Here is a 17,052-nt window from a genome sequence, read left to right on the forward strand (position 1 = left end):
GACATATTCAAATTTCTATATAGGAAGTGAAAGAAGGTAAAGGTAACCAGAGACCAAATAGGAGATGAGACAGCATGTTTTATTACAGCTCTTCCTCGTTTTACCACAGTTGAGGTAAGATATTTTTTTTAATTTTATTTAACTGTGTAACTGAGTGTCAGTTATAACATGAATGAAGCTGCGTATCAAACCCAGCTGCTTTACCTAATCAAGTTCTCTTTGACATTCTTAAAACGAAGGATGACTACATGTCTCTGAAGTCCTTCTTCACCATCCCACAGGTGATCCAAAGAGAAAACACCCCTCTGCTCCACAAACGTCTCGAACAGGTGCAGTCCACCGCCCACACCGAAGTAGTGGGATTTGGTGGCGAGGTAGACCAGTCCGTCTGGTGCGAGCAGTTTGTGGAGGGTCTCGTGCAGCGTTGGGTAGTATGCAGTGTTGTAGATAGTCTCTGAAGTGAATATAATGTCGTATTTGGGTTGTGGGTCCTCCTTTTTAACCAAAGCAAGAAACGTGCTCCAGTCGCCAGAGAAGAAACGACACTTGGCTAGTAAAAGGTGCTGGGATAGGTCTGCAGCTCTTTTCTTCGTTGGTGGGCTGCCATCTTTGATCTTTAGTTTCTCTGTCACTTTCTTTTTACAACCATCTTCCTCCTGTACTTTCCCCTCGCCTCTCCTTTCTTTGTCTTCTTCGCTCTCTACTTCATCGTCCTCTTGGCAGTTTAGTATTACATTTGGCACTGTGAGCTGTTCAATAACTGTACTGTTATAATCTTGGAAGTGGATCTGCCTGGCTCCTCTTTGCAGAGCCAATATCCCCAACAGCCCTGCACCGCAGCCCAAATCCAGAACAGCCTTCCCCCCAAAAGTCTCCCCCTCTTTCTCAATCAGCTCCAGAAGGTCGTAAGTACACTCCCACACCTTGAGCCCTCCCTCGTACACGCCGGAGATGAGATCGGACCTTTGCTCCACGGTGCGAGAGAGAATCTTCTCCTCGTCCTCTCTCTCCGAGGCCGTCTTCTCAAAAACGGTCTCATTCAGGTAGTGAAGAGGGGGAAGGGTTCCTATGGTAACCGTTTCTGTGACAGCATCCCAAAGGAGGAGCTGGGGGTCGGATAGTGGAAGGTGCTCTTTGGCCTCTTTTACTGGCTCTGCTGGTTTGGCTTCATCCTCCATCTGAAAAATAGAAAACAGTGCGCATGGTTAAAGACTAAATGTATTCCCTCAGCTACATATGTGTCTAAAGGCTCTGTGAAAATACTTAAAGTTGAAAATATCATGGCTTGAGGCACATTTGGCAATATATATATAAATCAGCAATACACTGAGCATGTATGTTCAGATTTAAATGATTATGGTGCTTTTGGGTCGTCATAGGAATTGTCTTGGGATAGTGGAGGTCATGAATTTGCTGTTATGTGTGCTTTCAGTGTTTTGGAAAGAAAGGAACACAGTTTTATCAAAACAATTAAAACTGTCCCTTAGCATTCAACAATATCTCACTTACTGCCTTCCTTAACTTCCTTTCATTCATCCTTTCAAATTTCCCCCCTGTGGGACTAATAAAGGATTATCTTATCTTATCTTATTCTTACTGACTAATAGGCTATATGTGAGTTGTGCTCATGTTGAAACCCTGCTTTTATGAGGCTTTGATAACTACATTGTAAATGGGTTCATAACTCTAAGATTCAATTACCAACTTGTGTCATCTGCTGATGAAATGAATGTTGTGGGGTCAAATGAAGCAGACGATCTGATATTAGGTCTGGATGTGTAAACATTAGTAACATATGAGAACTTGGATTAAAACAAATCTATAACAGGGCCGTGTTGACTGGATGTAATTGGTTAAAAATGATGCGACAGGATATCTACCTTGATTCGTTTGATTCTACATGTATTTATTAGTTACATAATGCTCTTAAGTCTATAAAATGTGTGCTCTACTAATAAAGACGGGTTGACTGGTTGATGACCTTACATGAGACTGTTACAAATAAGCCATGCCATTCACTGTATGACTGCAGCACTGTTTGCAATTATCATGTGGTGATTGGTTGCTCAAACTGTTCATTTAGTCACAACCACCAGAGCTAAAAATGAGAGGCTTTTTTTGTTTACATTCCTCTGACCTTTGGGGCCAGAGTAACAACTCCTACGGACTCCTATCAGTATGAATGTATGATTTTCACTATGACTTTTTATTGATATTGCAGATGTCACCGGCTTATAGGCAAGGAGCTTGACACCTACACTGTCTCGCAAATGTACGCCTAACTTTCATTTTGATTTTTATTATTAATTGTGACGTAATGGTACAGAGGAAATTACTCAAGTAAAAAAAATATCTGCACATATCTATAGTTTCAGTGTGTGTGTCCCTTTCCATTTTTGAAATCCAAACTCTTCTGATAAATCAAATATATAAAAAACTAAATTACTTGTCATTATAAAATAACCACATTAATACATTTCAATGTAAAAAACGGAAACTACTGAGCACATCTTATTAATAAGTCGGTGGAGGTAAACTCATGGCTTAAACAAATCATTTAAGCCATGAATATTTTTACTTATCAGACATAATAATACAAATATTGATAATAATAATTAACAATGATAATTATACAATAAATCTTCATATGTTTTGTTCGTAAAAATATATTATAAGTGAATTTAACGATAAAATGTCTTTGTTTTTTTAAACCTTTCCGTTATTGAGACCGGGTAGGCTTCCTTCGGACTACCGGAATAAAATGCACTCTTCCTGGGCCTATCTAGTTGGTAGAGTCGGTTAGCATCATAGCTAGGCTAACATTAGCGTTTAGCACTGGTTTAGCTAGGCCGAGAAGGGCATAGCCAATCAGCGGAAGAGAAGGCGGGTCATGTGTGACGTCTTCTCCTGTCAAAATGTTGGCCCATGATTGGCCAAATAAAAAATGATTGACAGTTGCCACATCCATTCAAAGTCTAAGAACTTAAGAGAGACAGATTGTCATATTTTTTTTCCATAATATGTCATCTGTCATTTTTGGTAGATCTTACAACGCTAATATGTTTAATTTAAAATTTTGATGTTTTCATTTTCATTTTTCATCTAAAGTTGCATACGGTCTCTATGGTAGCAGCTAGGTGGCTCACGCCGTAGGGCCGTTTCGGCTCGTGATTGGCTCTGGCGGATATGTGGGCGGGGCGAGTGGAACCTCGATACCTCTGCTGACGACAGCGCCCTCAACAGTGGTTATTCGTTAACTGCAGTGTGGGGACGTGTAGTCTGTCTATCTATATAATACAAGTAGTCTATGGTCCTGTTTTTACAGCCCTCATAAAAGTAAACACGCCCCTGCATGGCCATACTCTTTCTTTTAATAATGACCATATCCATGCTAGATGTCAGATATTCCTTATATAATATATAATCTGACTGCTTTGATTGACTTAACCTCGACCATGTTTATTAGTGAGCTAGCGTTACTCACATATTTAGCAGCTTTTTCTTTCTTGTCACTTTGCAGTTCATTTCCATCCACATCGTCCGGGTTTGTTGATTGTGCCAGAACTTCGAAGTTAAAACAAAATGACATGATGGCCGACACACACACAGCACACAGTGAGCCGGAGGTTGCAAAGTTTGTGTCCCCGCTTACTGTGCGCGCCACATGGCGAGCAAGTGGGTCAAGAGTAGCTCTAGCGATGTGAGAACTACAAGTCCCAGCAGTCTAAGGATTATAGAAACCGACACCCAGCTTGTTGCCTTTCTATTAATGTAACGTGATCGTTGCAGAAGCACAAAACGTCAGAAAATATGGCACCTAAATGTAAAATTCTGGAGGATTTATTTGTCTGAAATGTCGTCATTTTATTCTTGACTCAGACTACCATCATGCCTTTCGGCGCGATTCTGGCGCATGCGCACTGACTCCGGATCAGGCTCAGATCTTAAATGTCCCAGAAGGTCCCCCTGATTCTGCTCTTTTTCGCTAATATTTCGCAATAATCTCGTTTTTGCTTCCTTATGAAATGTCGACGGGAGGGGTGGTCTCGGCAGGTTTCTTGCCTTCATAGGAAAAAGTGAGTACTCCCTAAAATAAATCTGCAATATTATTGAATATAAAGGACGCAGCACACAGCGTTGTGTGCTTGGATAGGAAAACACTGGATGACAAACAAACAAAAGGGATTTTTTGCAGCGTTAGGATTCTATTACATCTGTTCACAGCCACGTGTATTATGGACAAATGACATGTTAACGCTTTCACCTAATTGCCTAATTGCTGAATGTTGCTGCTGCTTACAAGTGTCACTCCAGTCCATTGCCCCCTCGCACCTCGGCTGTCTGCACAGACTCCACCCTGGCTGGAATGCAGGAAATCAACTAACGACAGGGGTTTGGCATGTATAGCAAACCCAGCCCTTTTTCATACATGTTCGTTTGGTTACCTATATGTTTTCTATTCTATTGAGCAGCGTATGCTCCGGCTTGTTCGTCTGGCCACACCGTTACATTGTAGTCGTACCTGTTCCCTAATCAGGGTTTAGTGTTGGTTGGCACACACGGATATGGTGAGATATAAAGACATTTCAACTGCCAAGACATCAAAGTTGACTTTCTCCCAAATTCAGCGTTTGGTAAGTTTGACATGATTGACAACGATTGGTCGATCGACAGATTCATTGGCAACTACTCATAATGGATTTATTGTGCAAATCATTTAAATGCAAACTATTTTCCGTTTACAGCTACTTCTCTGTATGGTTTTGGTGTTGTTTGTCAAATGGAAAAAACTATTTGGGCTTGAGGAAATTGCAATGGACATTTGTCACTATTTTTCTGCATTTTATAGACCAAACAATGAACTGATTAATCAAGATCTTTGGATTATTATGTGATGATAATTGCAGCCGTACAATAGACAGTTAGTCTCCTTTCTACTTTTTGTTTTAGATGGATCTATTATACACGCAGTTTGCTGTACTTTTTGTACCTTTTTCATTTTATTGTTTCTTTATTTTCCTCAAAGGTGTGTGCATATTACAAATGCAGAATGCGGTGGTGTCCCAGCTCAACGGTCCACCTGCTGCGGTGTGTGCGGTTAAGGTCTTGTACCAGGAGGGGAAGGAACACACTGCCTTTGTGGATTAGGGCAGTATGGGCTTACATGAGACTGCTGGTGCAGTCATTGTACTTCAACTCCCTCACAGACTCAGATGTGGTCTTCGACTCAGTCTTTGAACCAGTGTTTTGGACCGTGGATTATGTCACCCGCTGGTTTGGCACGGTGAGTGTGTGTGTGTGTGTGTTGAGGCTCTGTCTGTGTGCTTTAATTAGTTAAAGGAGTTTCTAAGTTTTTCTCTTTGAAGAAAGCTCTCTGTTTGCATCCTCTGTCTTTGTCCTGCAGGTGTTTGTTTGTCTGGTGGTGATACTGACGAGCTCCATTTTGGCAATAGCCTATCTGATCCTACTGCCTATGATCTTCCGCACATACTCTCTTCCATGGATTACTTGGCACGTTTGTTATGGACACTGGAACCTTGTCAATATTGTTTTCCATTACTACAAGGCCACCAATACTCTCCCTGGCTACCCCCCTACAGTAAGACATCACCTACAGAACCACATAAAGCTTATTAATCTGGGCTTTATTTAAATTTACATTTATTAATGCAATGAAAATGCCCTCTTTCAATCAGGAAAAAAATGACAGTCCGTTTGTGTCAGTCTGCAAAAAATGCATCCTTCCCAAACCAGCAAGAACACACCACTGTGGTATCTGTAACAGGTGAGTCAATGTCGTTTTTCTTCTGTTCTGGTATTTCTTTAATTGATGAGTGGTTTGTCTATCTGATGTGACCACTAGAGCTGTTGTTGGCGGGGGGGCTTTAGTGCTTTTAGGCTGATTTTCAAACTTCCAAAATGCCATCATAGCTAATGAAGGTGAGTAAAGCGGCTGTCCTTGACTAAAAAACGTATAGGTTGGTCTTTAGTCATAGCATTTCTTTAACTAATATTCTAGTTGATTTCATGAAATTTTTATTTGTTTTTTTTTACCAGTGTTGCTCCCCCTTTGCAGACGATGGCAGCCAGGCAGATTTTAGAGATGTCACTGTCATTTTGTGCTCATATTAAATTGCTTAATCTTTAGAAATGTCTTGTCGACCAAGGTCCTGCCGACTGCTTAGTGGAATTAAATGGATTTAAAGGGATGCAGGGTTGGCTAGCGAGAACTATATTGGTGGCAGGTTATAGCCTTGTGTTAAGCAAGGCAAACCCTCGCAAAATTGTCTGTTTACGTTTTTGATTGAAATTTTCTTTTTCCTTTGCAGGTGCATTCTGAAAATGGACCATCACTGTCGTATCCTTTGGGCTCACATTATTTTTCTTTTATTAACATTCTTTTTTTGATGTGATTTTGTAAAGACGAGTGTTTTCCTTAATGTTATCATGTCAGCCTGGCTGAACAACTGCGTGGGCCATTTAAACCACCGTTATTTCTTCTCCTTCTGCTTCTTCCTGGCCATAGGCTGTGTCTACTGTAGCATCAGTGGCAGAAACCTGTTCATAGATGCATACAATGCCATTGAGGTGAGAAGCTCAGACACAACACAACAACGCACCGTTTGACTGCTCTAACTTAAGGCCCTGCTTATTGTTTTGTCCTCGCAAGACTTGTTAGGTATTGTCTGTTACTTTTCCTCCATGTGTGGTGTCTTTCTCTGCTGGGTTTTACTGATGCTTACTGACACTGCCTTGTTTCTGTCTTTAACACTCGGGGCTTGTGTATGCGGGCTGTTCCATTAGCGCTTCAAGCATTTGGATGTGGAAAAGCCAGGGGTACCAGTAACAGGGATGGGAATTCTCATAGGGCTTCTCCCCCCTGGGCAGGTACACTATCAAAAGTACCCACACAATAATAAATGCTTATGTGCTATTATCTGTTAGTTATGTTATATGTTTTGTTTTGTTTTGTTTTGTTTTGTCAAGACCAACTATCAGACACCTGCACCTCCGTACACCTTTAAGGACAAGATGATTCATAAGAGCATCATCTACATGTGGGTGCTTACCAGGTAAAATATGCATTTGACACCACACTGTAGGAGCATGCAACCTACTGTTTCACAAGTCCGTATTACAAACTAATTCAAAGCAGGCTTTGTGTTTGTAGTGTGTTAAGACTGAAAAAAAGACACAATTAGGTTTACTCAAACATATAAGTTTGCATACTAGATCGCAAACATATTTGAGCATGCTGTTGATTGTCATTGCTGCTCCACAATGAAATGCACAGAGGAAATGCAGGAGCGTATGAAATGTTCAGAAAACAATTTAGCTTCCTCTTTGTATAGTATAATTGGCCGAAGAATTCCACATTTGCTATTTGATTGACATGTCTTTCATTACTTCCTTTTAGTACAACACGTCTCCAGACATTGTGTACTATATATTCCATACTTTCAGTATGCAGTGTAGAATTGTAACTTGGTGGTTGTCTCATTTTGACAGCGGTTAAATAAAGTGTGTTTTGTTCTATTAGCACTGTGGCAGTGGCCCTGGGATCTCTGACCATGTGGCATGCAGTCCTCATATCCAGAGGAGAGACCAGCATCGAAAGACACATCAACAGCAGAGAAACTAAGCGAATGGCAAAACGAGGACGGGTGAGCATGTTAAATATTTCCAATATAAAAATATTTCAGGTTGTGTGAACCACAAACCTTCAATTAAAATAATTAGTAGTTTAAATGTCAATGACAGTACTAGGTTTTTTTTAACTGCCCTGCCAGGTTTACAAAAACCCTTTTAACTATGGCAGACTGAATAACTGGAAGGTCTTCTTCGGCGTGGAGAAGACAAGGTGTGTCTCTCTGAAGTAAAATTATTTTCATCTATGACCATTGGTGCATTGTACTTGTTATAACCTGTTCTGCTTGATTTTTTTTGTGTGTCCCTAGTCACTGGGTGACGCGTGTTTTCCTTCCATCTGGACACACCCCACCTGGTGATGGTTTGAAATGGGACGTCTTCCCAGTTAAAAAGGACCTAATACCTGTATGACAGACTCGACTCAGGCATACTTGTAGCCTAATATCAGCAGTCTTTGCTGTGTCCAGCTCCCTCTGGTCATTTGAACTGGTGATCTGTTAGGATCCCTGCATGGTGGCTCCATACAGCTGAAGAAATGAGGACATATCAGCCTCCAATACCTCAAAAACTTGCAATGGCATTGCTCATGGGTCATGAAAAGGCAACGTGTGAAGGATGGTTTGTTCTTTACTGGGTTTTACTTAGTCTTACAAACAGGTCCAACTTGACTGAGCATTGTGAGAACTGCAGTACCATGATAATGTGTTATTTATCTGTATTTTTTACCTGTTAAGTTAATAAATCTTTATAAATTGCTTTATTTAAAAAAAGTAGACATAGTGAATATTCTGTCATTACTAAAGATTTGCATTCACAGTTTTTACACATACACAGATTGCATTTTGTATATCAAACTCTTTCCAAAAAGTAGAAATATTCACCGGCAGCTTTAGGTAGGCACCTAGGCCTGTGAGACTGTCAATTATGGTATTTAGTTATTTTGTTTCAGGATCATTTTACAATACTGAGCACAGAAGCAGATCCAGCTTGTGTTATGTCATAGTGTTGCTTACGCAGACCCAGGGACATTCTGCTTGTAGGAAAAGATTGATTGAGATGCAGATTTGATCTGCAAATTCATATGAATATATCCCATCAGACATAAGCAGCCACAGTAGAGGGTATGCACAAAGATGAAAGCAAATGAGCAAGAGGAGATATGAAACATTTACCTCTAATTTGAGCAAAATCCTGCTGGCATTAAACCATTCCCAGGACATATATTTGATATAGTATTCTGCATTTAATGCAATTTGATTGTCAGTTAAGTGTTGAACGCTAGAGAAGGAGATTTGCAGATTAAGGGATGATAACAGATTTCAGGCTGTTTCCAGCCCTCTCTCCCCCTGCCACTGCTCAACACATCCCCCACTCTGTCTGAAACAGACTATATCACACATGCGCACACATACACACACACCTTATATATAGACACAAACCTGTCAGTATTAAATCTCCCAGCAGATGTCAGTGTTCAACATGTCAGGCTTGGTCAGAAGCTGTACAGTACAGTATGTTTGGAGAGTAAGGATAATTGATAGTTATTATAATAGAAAACAATGGAAGAATCCTGCAGTTTTCTAAGCAATTTTATATCAATTTTGTTTATATCAAGAGGTCATCATCATTTCTGATAATTAGGGCACAGCAGCCTTTTTAAATAGTAATATTGAAACTACATACTATTATTTTGACCATAACCTGTTGGTTCTTAGGTAGGTTGGTGTTACATATGGTTGTGCTTGCATGGAGAGCCACTCACTGTGACATGCTGTGGTTAATGCTGATTTATAATGGCTGAAGGTTAGGTTGAGCATAATGGTGCAAATGTCCATACCTTCATTGTGCACTCTTATGGTAAAACCCCTGAACAAAATCAGTGTTTTCATTAAGGCCAGGATCAAGTTGAGCACATTCAATTGGCTACAGAGTAACTTTTATTACTGAGAATACAACCCTCAATGATTTGGATGAGGACAATTCAAGTATTCCTGCACACACACTTCAGGACTCTTTCTGTTTTTAACTTTACCTCTATGTACTATGAATGTACGTAGACTTATCAATGGATAGTATAGCCTATAGAGTTAACCAAATGTTTGTGTTGGGATTAATTTGACAATTTAGCATAATTTAATATAAATCTAAACTTTACTTTTACAGTTACTACATATAAGAATATTCTACTTGAACTGAAATATTGGTTTTGCAGTGTATCAGGCTTGTTCCATGCAGTTTTATTCCAAAGACACTATAGTTTAGCAAAAACCTTATAGAAGTGAAACACATAAATCATAAAAATACAATTCCACCACGTGTGTGTTTTTTATTGCATATTCCAGATTTATATTAAATTGGCTAAAATGCTCTCTGGCTGTGATTATGATATAAATAGGCCTACTTCCGCCTCGCATTTCAGACTAAACCCCAATACAGTAAAAAATAAAATAGTGCATTGCACAATAACTCCTAAACATTCACATACATTTTAAATGTTTGTTTCATAAAATGTGTTGTAATGACTGTTTTATCATTTCAAAATTCTGCTTGTTGGAAACTGAATATTAATTTCCAATCGCTCTATTATTTAGAGGGGGCATTTTTTCCACTTCCAGCTTTTATTCTGATGAGCTTGGAGGAAGCAGGATAGAGGACTTACTGTAACCTGCGCATGCGTGCAGACCGATAAGGATTTAATTCTAGACCTATGTCCTAGACCAGTGCAAACGGATTGTGTGGGTGAGCTGGATTTGTATTAATATGGGGGACTAAAAAAAATTAATTGCAGTATTTTTTTGGACGCAGTTGAGATTTCCTGGAGGCTCTGCGGGGCCAGACTGCTCACCAGCCCGCTCACCAGCCCGCCAGCCCTGCACAGATATCAGTCTGTCAACCTGCTGACTTGACTCGCATCTCCTGCTCATCGTCGCGTCAGGGTGATAACTCCACTTGGAAACAAGTTTGGATGTGGCAAGCAAACTGCAGACGTATGCATAATTTAGCAGACTGGATTTCCGGTAGGCAAAACTAGTCACAGCTGTTTGCTTTAAAAAAAACAAAAAACTGATATAGCAAAAAAAAAAAACTGCGACTAATCAGACTGCAAATTAATTAAATCACATTTAACATAGTCAACATATTTTATTAAATGCAAACAGATAACATACATTGTTATCATTTATAAACACATTTTTTTAATATGCGATTGGGAAAAAATCTGAGCAACGGCGGCATAAGGTTGAGACGCGTGCCCCCCGTCAGCTGGCAGTACACGTGACGTAAACATCTCAGCTTGTCTGACCTCACAGGAACAAGGAGTGCTGAGCTGTCATTATTCCCTGGCGATGTTTTTTATATAAGGCACTTCATTTCATATCATCATATCATTGTGTTTATCCGACGTGGTCAGATATGCATTTCAAAGCATTTATATGGCAAATATGTCGATAGACTGATGCTTTTTCTCCTTGGTGTTGATTCTAGGGACAGTGATGGGAGGCTGTGTGGGGAGGAGTAGGATGGATGGACAAGGGAGTGCCCGAAGCTCGACAAGAAGCAAAAAACGTGGAGGTAAGAAGCTGGAACATATTGGATGCAGCCTTGTGAATGCATTAGAAACACTGCTGCACAAATGGAAGTGATTTGAACATTTGTTATGATGTCCTTTAGCCAGAAATTGGGAGTAAGACATTATTTCTGAGCATTATATTTTTTGAGTGCTGTTGCTATATGAGTTTGAAAGAACCTGCACATTGTCTAAAGGGCCGAGCACTGTTCTATCAGATTAGATTATTATGTCATTACAGCTTAAGGTAAATGGCTTCTTTGGTGATAGAGATGCCTTTTAAATGTTGTGTTATACAGAACCCATCCTATGTTACATAAGACACAATTATATCAGGACAGATTGTCAGAACAGTACAATTTCATGAAAAGATGAAGCCTCAACAATTGATGTATTTATTATAAAATGCAGGTTGGTGTTGGGATTCCTAGCAACACCCTTGTTGCAATGACGTACTTCTCCGTCTGAGAGCTTCCTGTGTAGGTGTTAAATGTTTCAGGTCTCATGGCATAGTCATGTGTCTAATCTGTGCGGAGGACCTGCACTGATTCAACAATGTAACATGTAAACACTGGTCAATCCATTCCTTGTGGAAAGAAGTGTCAGTGCACTCAGCTGGATTGTCATACATTATGCATGGAGCAGCAGCAGCAGTGGCCTGTACACCGAGTTTTCAGATCAAAGTTTGACCTACTTGGTGCATGACTTGCTTTATGTCAAATCTGATGCAAAATATAGTTACATGACCACATAGATAATGTTCACAGGTTCAGACCTGCTTTTGTGAGACACAAACACAGAATGCCTCTGTAATGAACTGGCTGGCTATTAGTTGTTGAAATGGACAATCTGAGCATCATATTTGCATTTATTCAGATGAAGAGCAGAGCCATCACAAAGGAAAAATAATAATCTGTTTGGGTCAGTTCGCAGAAGTACAGAAGCTTCTCCTGTAATGGTCTGACAAGGGTTTATTGTCTGTTAATAGGGTTAGCATGTTGCCTTTGGGTATTTCTATCCTGACGCTAAATAGAGCTGATAGGATTACGCCTCTTGTGTTCAGAAGCAACCTTCTGGCTAGGACACCACACTTACTCTCTCCACCTGTTGAACCCCTCTCCCTGAACTGATCCTGTGGTATTTTAGGGTTTTTAAGTATTTGTTATTAGAAGGGATATAAGGGGAGTGACAATGGTCCTTTTTAAATCAACTGTGGATGTGTAACGGCGGTTAACTGAGCTCTGAATCGGAGTCTGCACATCGTGGCAAACTTGACCAGGTGGCTGCCTCGACAATTGAGACACCTCTTCCAACAAGCTAGTTGGACGTAGCAGGGCTGTCCTCTTCCTCAGGGTTGGCTGCCTTTGGTCATTCATGTGGACTTTTTACTGATTCACATCAAACCTAAAAGTAAGAACAGCTATGGGAGTACCCAACTCCAGGGAATACAACTACTATCAAGGGCCAAACACACCCTTTAGGATTTTGCTGAAAAGTAAGTATAGATTTTTGTGTTCGCTAAAAGGTGTACTTTAATGTTTTCTGTTTTCACATGTGCGCTGTTGCGCCTCATTTGTTAGGCCTCATTTGTTTCTGGGGATTTTGTGTATGTTGAGTTCAAATTGCCTGTGCTGTTGATGCTGTTGTTATTCTATGAAGATCATTAGGGAAACAAATAATGTGTAATGTAAATCGGAATAGAAAAAATGGTCTAAAAATACCTGAGAAACAAACAATTGATTAAAAATTGACAGCATTTACATTGCTGCCTCTAACTGCAATGCATGCGTTCATGAGAAAAAAGGGTACGCTCGTGTCACTTTGATGGAGATGTGAGACTGATTAAATTTAGGTAGAGTTGCAGTGCGGATGTTTAGGAAATGTTTGCTTTTTGATTCTGATGTTTCTGAGTTAAGTTATTTAAGTATGTGTTCATCAATCCATTTGTGCTGTTTATAAGCACCATGATGGACACTGAAATACTACCCCCTATTACAACTACTAGTAGTAGTTGTTATTCAAATAGTATATTATAGAAATGGTGCAGCAATAATAATAGCACCTTTTTCATGACAGAAACTATATCGATTTCTGTTTTTGGTAGAACTTCAGCGGACAGTGTTGTTGGCCATGTTCGTTCTTTCAAACCTCATGACTTAGAAATGTAATTTGTCATCGCACATCAGATTTGAGCATCTTGAAATTACCTTCCTGTCTATGTCACTCAGGTTGCTTGTTAGGATTCCAGACACGCATCATATTTGCATTTGTTTGGCTGGCCTGTTAATCGAGTCCTTTGCCGCCCGTCCACAATAACAAAAGTGGACATGGCGACTAGAAACCCATTTTAATGCTGGATAAGAACACATTATAGAATATTCATTTACATGATGAAAAAGTTTATTTGAGATTCAATCTGTGCCTTTTAATTACTTTTATGTAATAAACTAAAATGTTAATGATAAAATGTGTAAATTGGGTACTTCTGAATGAATGCATATGCAGGCACACATGCAACAAAAAAAATACACCTTATATAAATCAAAACTGGCAACCTGAAGCTCATCTCTAAAGGTCACTGTGTGACATTTATCATTATATGATGGCCTGCATTATTAATGACATAGGAAATTGGCACGTCATGCCCAACCTAATAAACAGATGCAGACATTTATTCTTGTTATGAAACATTTCCCATCAGAATATTCACAGTATTTGATCGCAGTGGGGCTTAGTGTGATAATTGATTTGTAGAGGCTTTGTCTTTACATTTCAGTGTGCTTGGTTTTTCAGATTTGGTAAAGTCCCAGAGTCTTTCTGCTTGCTTTCATTGACCAAAGAGTGCACATGTCTCCAACCAATGCCTCATGGGACAGGGTCAGATAAATCCTGTTTGGTGGAGCCTGATTACTGCCTATAATCCACTGTTTGCGTGCTTGTTTGTGAGTGCATGTTTGTGAGTGCATGCACTGGCACATGGGTGACTAGCCACTGCAGTAATCCACAACACTATACATAATCTGTTTGCCTCCCTCTGTGAATCAAATGTACTTTCTTGGTATGCTGGTACAGTGGATATTACGTATACGCCAGCATGGAAATACCTGCAGCAGGTGTATAAAGTTGTTGGGTTATGACAAAGTTGTGACAAAGAGCATTTCCATCCATAATAGCACTTAAATAGTGTTGAATATTTCTGAAGCATTTTTTTTCAATAAATACTGAAGATCCTTGAGTATGGTAGTCTTAAAATGAGCCTACTTGTTCTTGTCTAACCTCACTGTTGTTCATGACCAATAGTACATAAAAACTATAATGTAAAAGTAAATTTGAAGCATTTATCTTCTATAATGTATCTAATATTATATTGGGAAATATTTTCTTCTCATATAAATTCATTTTTGTTTCACTGATGATACTTTGCTCTTAAAGTACAAAGAGGTAGACCATTTAAAATGTTTTTTTTGTGATTTCTTTTGAAATCTGCTTTGGGCAAAATATTAGCAACATATTTGAATTACACAAAATATTTCTTGAGACTCACACGTGCATGAGTTCAGGTAAATATTTGGCCATTTTACAGCAGTTGGGGCCTGGGTTAACCTGGCAACCTTCTACATACAGGTGTCTCAGGACTTCATTACTAAGTTAATGGTTTTACTGCCCTATAATCCCTTTCACAGTAAATCATTAAGCTGCCGTCATTATGTCATTAGGTTTATAAAGTTGCTGTAGCTACATTTTTAAAAGCTAAAAGTTGTTTGTATGACTGTCCAGCAGAGCATAGCTCTTATGATATCCGGTTACAGTCTTTAAACGGTTCTTAGATCAGTCTTTAGATCAGATTGAATTCTGCCTTGTTTTTTCTTTCAGGACGTAATGAGCCCCTCAAGAAGGAGCGTCCAAAGTGGAAGAGTGAGTACCCGATGACAGGGGGCCAGCTGAGGAGTAAGAGAGATGAGTTTTGGGATACGGCTCCTGCCTTTGATGGACGGAAAGAGATCTGGGATGCACTCAGAGCAGCAGCCCTAGCTGCAGAGTGCAATGACCTGGAGCTAGCACAGGCTATAGTGGATGGTGCCTGCATTACTCTGCCACACGGTATGAACGCACACACACATACAAACACACACAAACAAATATAAACTCAATGTTCTCAAAATGTCAAAGGACAGTTTTCAGAATGTCATTCATCAGTTGTTCAGAGATTACTGCTCTAATAGTTACATAACTGCCACAGTGCTGCGTGACCTCTGTGAATGGATTGGTGCACAGAAAGCCATGGCAGAGTTAGGTTGAAAAAAAAAACACTCTGTTCTTGCATATTTATCTACTCACACACAAAAGTGCTTTTGCTTTTAAGCATGTAGTTCAAGGACACTGGTGTTGTTGATGTAAGTGTAAGTAAATATAATGTAAATGTGAACTCAGGTTATCCCTGGTTTATTGGATTAGAGACAGGGTGTATGTATCAGGGTTAAAGTAGCTGTTGCTTGTAGAAAGATTATTGTAAACCAGTTGTTTATGTAGTCTATTTGTTCCTCTGCAGGTTCCCTCACAGAGAGTTATGATGAACTGGGCAACCGGTACCAGCTCCCAGCCTACACTTTAGCCCCGCCTGCCAACCTCATCTCTGAAACGTCCAGCGAGTGCAAAGTCTCTGACTCCACACAAAAACAAGCTCAACCCCCTCCGTGCAGACAAGAGTTCCAGCTACGGGTTCGATTGTCAACAGGTAAAAAAAATAACCCAGTATGGCCTATAACATACGTGTAATATGACTTTCAAATCTACAGAACTACATATTATGCAGATTGCATGCACACAGCATTTCATCCCATTTTTGTCTCATCTAGACTGGAGACTAATTTATAATTCATAGCTTTTCAGTGTCTCACAGTGTGTTCAGAAATATGTGTCAACTCTATTTATGCCTTGTGGTTCTTTAGGAAAGGATGTGCGTCTGACGGCCAGCATGGCGGACTCCATCTCTGAGCTAAAGAAACAATTGGAAGAACAGGAAGAAATTGGCGTGACCCGCCAGAGGTGGTTCTTTTCCGGGAAGCTCCTGACTGACAAGACTCGTCTTCAAGATGCCAAGATCCAGAAGGACTATGTCGTTCAAGTGATTGTCAATGTGAACTCTCCAGTCATAGTTAACTGATGAGTGAGACAGAGGACTATGAAGAGGGGAAAATATAAAGGGCGTGCCACAGAGGGAGGGCAGAAATAGGGCTTGAAATAATTTTCCAGTTGGCACTGCAGTGGGATTTTGTGTACATTTTTATATAAGAATATATTGCTTTTATATTGCTCCTTTTTGTATTTTTTTTCTTTTTCCAAATGAAGTAAGAATATTTAAAAGCACTGAAACACTTTAGATTAACAGTAGAGTCCTAAGATGCGCATCCCAGTGTCTGTCTGTCTGTTTGTGTGGACATCAACTTAAAGCTCTATTGTTTACATGGTTCCCCCTCCTCGTCATGTGTGTTCTACTTGTGCTTCAACTGAATATGGTTCTCCTGGGGGTCCGAATAAGGAAAATGCATTCCCTTTTTTTTCTTTTTTAGAGATGTCTGTCATGCGATTAAAGAGGTAATATAAGGATGGAAGAAAACTGTAGAGAAAATTGAAAATGTAAATATCCTTTTCCATATGTGTTGTTTGGTCATGTAACTATGTGCACACAACATTTTCAATTCACATCTGTATATTTGTAATAAACACACGGAATGTATTGAAAGCACCTAAGGAAAAGATAATAAGAGATGATGAGGTTTGTTTTTTTGATTTCATCACTCCAAGCTAGATACTGTAATCTTATGTATAATATGATG

The 17,052-nt window shown here is 39.6% G+C and overlaps 3 protein-coding genes across 7 annotated transcripts; 2 read left to right on the forward strand and 1 right to left on the reverse strand.

The window, feature by feature from the left end:
• Window positions 1-68: 68 nt before the first annotated feature.
• On the reverse strand, window positions 69-3,818 carry mettl18 (methyltransferase like 18). Its single transcript, XM_054599815.1, has 2 exons — window positions 3,485-3,818; window positions 69-1,178 (listed from the first exon to the last, which is right to left on the reverse strand). The coding sequence occupies exons 1-2, from the start codon at window positions 3,587-3,589 to the stop codon at window positions 201-203; spliced, it is 1,083 nt and encodes a 360-aa protein (XP_054455790.1). The 5' UTR covers window positions 3,590-3,818; the 3' UTR covers window positions 69-200.
• Window positions 3,819-3,936: 118 nt separating this feature from the next.
• On the forward strand, window positions 3,937-8,411 carry zdhhc16a (zinc finger DHHC-type palmitoyltransferase 16a). 3 transcript variants are annotated; one of them, XM_054599814.1, is made up of 11 exons: window positions 3,937-4,076; window positions 5,027-5,284; window positions 5,405-5,599; window positions 5,697-5,785; window positions 6,330-6,358; window positions 6,455-6,588; window positions 6,805-6,888; window positions 6,988-7,073; window positions 7,541-7,664; window positions 7,791-7,861; window positions 7,959-8,386. In XM_054599814.1, the coding sequence occupies exons 2-11, from the start codon at window positions 5,051-5,053 to the stop codon at window positions 8,059-8,061; spliced, it is 1,149 nt and encodes a 382-aa protein (XP_054455789.1). In that variant the 5' UTR covers window positions 3,937-4,076; window positions 5,027-5,050; the 3' UTR covers window positions 8,062-8,386. The 3 variants fall into 3 exon arrangements, with proteins under 3 accessions (XP_054455789.1, XP_054455788.1, XP_054455787.1); XM_054599812.1 differs by lacking the exon at window positions 3,937-4,076 and adding an exon at window positions 4,093-4,634 and having other exon boundaries at window positions 7,959-8,411; XM_054599813.1 differs by lacking the exons at window positions 3,937-4,076; window positions 6,805-6,888 and adding an exon at window positions 4,092-4,634.
• A 1,882-nt stretch (window positions 8,412-10,293) lies between these two features.
• ubtd1a (ubiquitin domain containing 1a) lies at window positions 10,294-17,051 on the forward strand. Of its 3 annotated transcripts, none has more exons than XM_054600436.1 (5): window positions 10,294-10,667; window positions 11,134-11,220; window positions 15,089-15,316; window positions 15,765-15,950; window positions 16,165-17,051. In XM_054600436.1, exons 1-5 carry the CDS (start codon window positions 10,616-10,618, stop codon window positions 16,377-16,379), a joined length of 768 nt encoding a protein of 255 aa, XP_054456411.1. In that variant the 5' UTR covers window positions 10,294-10,615; the 3' UTR covers window positions 16,380-17,051. The 3 variants fall into 3 exon arrangements, with proteins under 3 accessions (XP_054456411.1, XP_054456412.1, XP_054456413.1); XM_054600437.1 differs by having other exon boundaries at window positions 10,294-10,637; XM_054600438.1 differs by having other exon boundaries at window positions 10,294-10,389.
• The last annotated feature ends 1 nt before the right edge of the window (window position 17,052 follows it).

The sequence above is a fragment of the Anoplopoma fimbria genome, chromosome 6 (assembly GCF_027596085.1).
Source record: "Anoplopoma fimbria isolate UVic2021 breed Golden Eagle Sablefish chromosome 6, Afim_UVic_2022, whole genome shotgun sequence".
In the NCBI taxonomy this organism is placed as follows: domain Eukaryota; kingdom Metazoa; phylum Chordata; class Actinopteri; order Perciformes; family Anoplopomatidae; genus Anoplopoma; species Anoplopoma fimbria.

Bases quoted from the DNA above. Each gene is read 5' to 3' on its own strand.
- mettl18 (XM_054599815.1), bottom strand. From the start codon at position 3,589: ATGTCATTTTGTTTTAACTTCGAAGTTCTGGCACAATCAACAAACCCG. The intron at 1,179-3,484 runs GTGAGTAACGCT...TCTATTTTTCAG, and splicing joins AAGAAAAAGCTGCTAAATAT to ATGGAGGATGAAGCCAAACC.
- zdhhc16a (XM_054599812.1), top strand. From the start codon at position 4,566: ATGGTGAGATATAAAGACATTTCAACTGCCAAGACATCAAAGTTGACT. The intron at 5,786-6,329 runs GTGAGTCAATGT...TTTCCTTTGCAG, and splicing joins CACTGTGGTATCTGTAACAG to GTGCATTCTGAAAATGGACC. The intron at 7,862-7,958 runs GTGTGTCTCTCT...GTGTGTCCCTAG, and splicing joins TTCGGCGTGGAGAAGACAAG to TCACTGGGTGACGCGTGTTT.
- ubtd1a (XM_054600436.1), top strand. From the start codon at position 10,616: ATGTGGCAAGCAAACTGCAGACGTATGCATAATTTAGCAGACTGGATT. The intron at 10,668-11,133 runs GTAGGCAAAACT...TGTTGATTCTAG, and splicing joins TTTAGCAGACTGGATTTCCG to GGACAGTGATGGGAGGCTGT. The intron at 15,317-15,764 runs GTATGAACGCAC...GTTCCTCTGCAG, and splicing joins CTGCATTACTCTGCCACACG to GTTCCCTCACAGAGAGTTAT.